A 3,680-nucleotide genomic window follows, 5' to 3' on the forward strand; every position below is an offset into this window, starting at 1 on the left:
GTTTGATTCCCGCTGCTCTAGCCCGCCTTGCCCGCTGCCTTGCCCGCCTTGCCCGCTGCCCGCTGCCCTAGCCCGCCTTGGCGCCTTGCCAGCTGCCCGCGTCCGCTGCCCGCGTCCGCTTCGGCCTGCGGCGCTGTCTCGAGCGATCGAGCGGTGGAGGCGTCGAGCCCGCCTGCGGAGTGCGGCCTGCCCAAGTCGCGACTCGCGACTGCCTCGAGCGGTCGAGGCGTCGTCGCGTCGAGCCGCCTGCGGCCTGCCCAGGCCAGCGCGTCCAGCGGTTCTGGCGTTCTGCGACACAGCGAGTCAGCGAGTAGCGACAGTTTCGCGTCCGCGACAGTCCAGCTTCCGGCGTCCGCGCGGCTGTTCCGTGTCCGGCGTCAGGCTTACGCGGGTCGGGTCGGGTTGACCCGAACCCGAAGCGGGTCGGGTTCGGGTCCAGAAAATCGACCCGTTTGAAAAAACGGGTCGGGTCGACCCGAACCCGAATAGTACCGGGTCAATTTCGGGTTGACCCGAACCCGACCCGTAACCCGAAATTGACAGGTCTACGAGGAAGGCAGGGTTCAAACCCCGCACAAGTGGCGGCGAGTGCACGTGGACAGCCCACCGCCTGATAGTAGGATCGCAGAAGGGTAGTTGGGTCGCGGGCTTGCATCCTGATTTTGGGCTGGTGGTTGTATCACAAGCATGGGGGTTCATGGGCAAGCATGCGAGACTGGTTCTTGGGTGAGAGCAAAATTGGAACCTTTTTTTTTTTTTTCTGGAAACAATTTCTGTCAGAAATATTTTTTGATGGATTATATCTACTGGAAATCGGTCATAAATATTTCAGACGAAGTTATTTTTTCGGTGTTTATTTTCTTATGCATGTTCTACTGCTGAAAAGTTTTCTGTCAGAAATACAAAATATTCTCAGGTTTTAATTATTTTCCAGCGAAAATGGCCGCAAAAAATAACATTTTTCTGTAGTGAATCTAGTGGCGTATATGTGCAGAAAACTAAAATTTTTACTACAATGTTAAGAAGTGTATGATTATAAACAATATAAACACTTAGTAGCAATTTTAAATAAGATTATACTTAACCTTCCTAAGTGGAACTCGAACACTAGAGAACTTAAACACAATATTATTTTCTATTGATTCAGAATCAGTGCACATACTTTGTATGTTCCCCTCCAAATACTTAAAGTAAAAAAAATATCTTTCTCAGCAATAAAACCATCTACAATTAACCATTATGGTTGTACTTTATTGCATATATAATCTTTTAAAACTAAGAAGAATTTGTAATTGATGAAAACCCTTTATGAGGGGTCAGGCACATTTTTTTTTAGGGGAAACACACGGAGGGGCCTGCGCGTTAATATAAATCAAAATTACATAGTCCTTAAGGGGACATTCAGCTCACTAATGCTCAAAAAGCTACAACAATTAAAGAAAGAAAACCTAAGAGCCGATTGTCCCTTACTAACCAATATACAAAATTGCCGAGATACAATCTAAGGCGGCACAAAGACAGCGCCCAAAAAAGAAAGATCCAAAAATAAACAATCAGCACAATCTTTCTGCCAAAAAACACCCTCCATGCCAGAGAAAATATGAAAAAAAGCAGCAAACCAATCCAAAAGAGAAAACCCACAAAGAGAAGACAAATACCTGTATGAGTAGAAAAGATAAGCTCAGCATTGATCAACCAAATCAGGATATGTAATGAACCAAAGTAGGTGTAAATAGAAATGCCCCTAGGATACTGATGTAGAATCGTGCTTGGAGTGATAGAGGCACCCAACTGAAAATAATCCAAAATATTAGCATACCACATATAAAAATATTACAAAGTAAACCCCATAAAACCAAACACAGCATAATAACATTTAAATCCTGGGTCACCCTGAAAAAGGAAACCAAACTAGCAAGCACAAGCAAAATCAAAACAACCAGCAAGAAGATACAAGTAGACAAGCAAATAAAAAAGATGATCCAACACAAACTGCTGCGGCTATCCCACCACAACTGAACTCCATAAATAAACCAGGCAAGCAAGAAACAAACAAACCCCAAGCAGCATAATGAAGCAGTAGTGAATCAGATGCTGCCAAACCAAAATGAAAGACAAGCCCCATAAATTACCCAACAACACAACCAGAGAAAAATAGGATAGCCAAGTACCAGCTATCAGGGAGAGAGTCCAGCTACCCGAAGTGACAAAACCAAGAAAAACAAAAAGAAACAGCAAAGTAACCAAAGAACCGACATGGAAAATAGAGCATCCATCAACCAAGCCTAATCTAAGGTAATCCAAGTTTGTCCAGCTTAACTAAACCTCTCAAAAGAAAAGGCAAATTAGACTTACCAAACTCCTGAATAGCCTCAAGTTGACACCCAAATTTGACCAACCAATCAGCACAGAGATTACTTTCATGAAAAACATGAGCTATAGTATAATTAAGGGCAGAAAGCAATTATTTAATTCTTCTAATAATATAGAAAAGATGGGGATGGCCTGCAGTCTCATTCTGAATAATCTGAATTAATAATAAAGCATCCACCTCAATAGGCACATTAGTAATACATTTCCTATGGCAAATGTCAAGGCCATGGGGAAAGCCCCATAAGCTTAGTAGTAATCACCTTACAAAGGTTTAAAGAAACAGCATAAGCCATAATAACATCACCAGACTGATTACGAATAATGCCACCCATGTTTGCAATAGTGATCCCAACCAAATCATCAGTGTTAAGTTTAAAAAAAGGAGAAGTAGGTTTAAACCACTTCACTATTCTCTTAGAAATAATCAAAGGCTCGAGATTCATGAATATGCCAAACTCCAAAGTCAAATTAATCTTGTTATGCTTAGCATCATTTCTAGCCCTCCAAAGAAACCAGATTATAAGGATATGTAATAAATTATAGATGTGGTCTTTAGATTTAGTCACCTAAACCTCTAAATAGACAAAATATTCTTATAAAGATCAAAAATATCTCCAAACTTTTTGAGCAATAGTCCCATTAACAAACACATGATTAATATTCTTAATATTAAAACAACATTGACATTTAGAATGAAAGCTAAAACCTTTTTCCTTAAGTAAAGTGTCAACATATAGGAAACATTTAATGCATCTCCAAGTAAGAACAGAATAAGATAAAGGAATATTGTTGTGCTAAATAGTAGCGTAAATAAGAGGTTTTTCATGCTTCATTCTAAAATTATCCCAAACATTTTTAAGCTTGAAATTACCATACGGAGGTATATTAATACGATCACTGCAGTGTAATTGTAAAGGAATGTTCAGGATAATACTAATTAAATCAAAAGGGATAGCCTCCCTAAGTTTATTAACATTCCAATCTCCATTGTCAATGAAATTATGAACCTTAATATTATGCAGAGTATGAGTATTCAGATGGCTATCAATCGAATCATTCTCTAACCAATTATCTTGCCAAAAGAAAATATCGCCTTTGCCCAAACCCCATTGAATAAATTGTTCATCCTCTCATTTAATGTTGCACAACCTTTTCCAAACAAATGAATCAGGCCTTTTATAACTACAAGAAATAGGATGAAACTCTTTGCAATATTTAACATTTATAAATTGAGCCCACAAACTAATTTTAGATCTAAAAAAAACCATAATTTGTGAGAGAAGGTCGTAACAGTATTCATAAGAATT

General features: G+C 39.9%; 1 protein-coding gene across 1 annotated transcript; it reads left to right on the forward strand.

Moving 5' to 3' along the window:
- Positions 1-185: 185 nt before the first annotated feature.
- On the forward strand, positions 186-501 carry LOC114579687 (the record flags this gene model as incomplete). Its single annotated transcript, XM_028695050.1, is given in 1 exon segment — positions 186-501. A coding segment is annotated over 1 exon segment (271 nt), but the record flags the coding sequence as incomplete, so codon positions are not given.
- Between the last annotated feature and the right edge of the window lie 3,179 nt (positions 502-3,680).

The sequence above is a fragment of the Dendrobium catenatum genome, unplaced genomic scaffold (genome assembly GCF_001605985.2).
Source record: "Dendrobium catenatum unplaced genomic scaffold, ASM160598v2 fragScaff_scaffold_621, whole genome shotgun sequence".
In the NCBI taxonomy this organism is placed as follows: Eukaryota; Viridiplantae; Streptophyta; class Magnoliopsida; order Asparagales; family Orchidaceae; genus Dendrobium; species Dendrobium catenatum.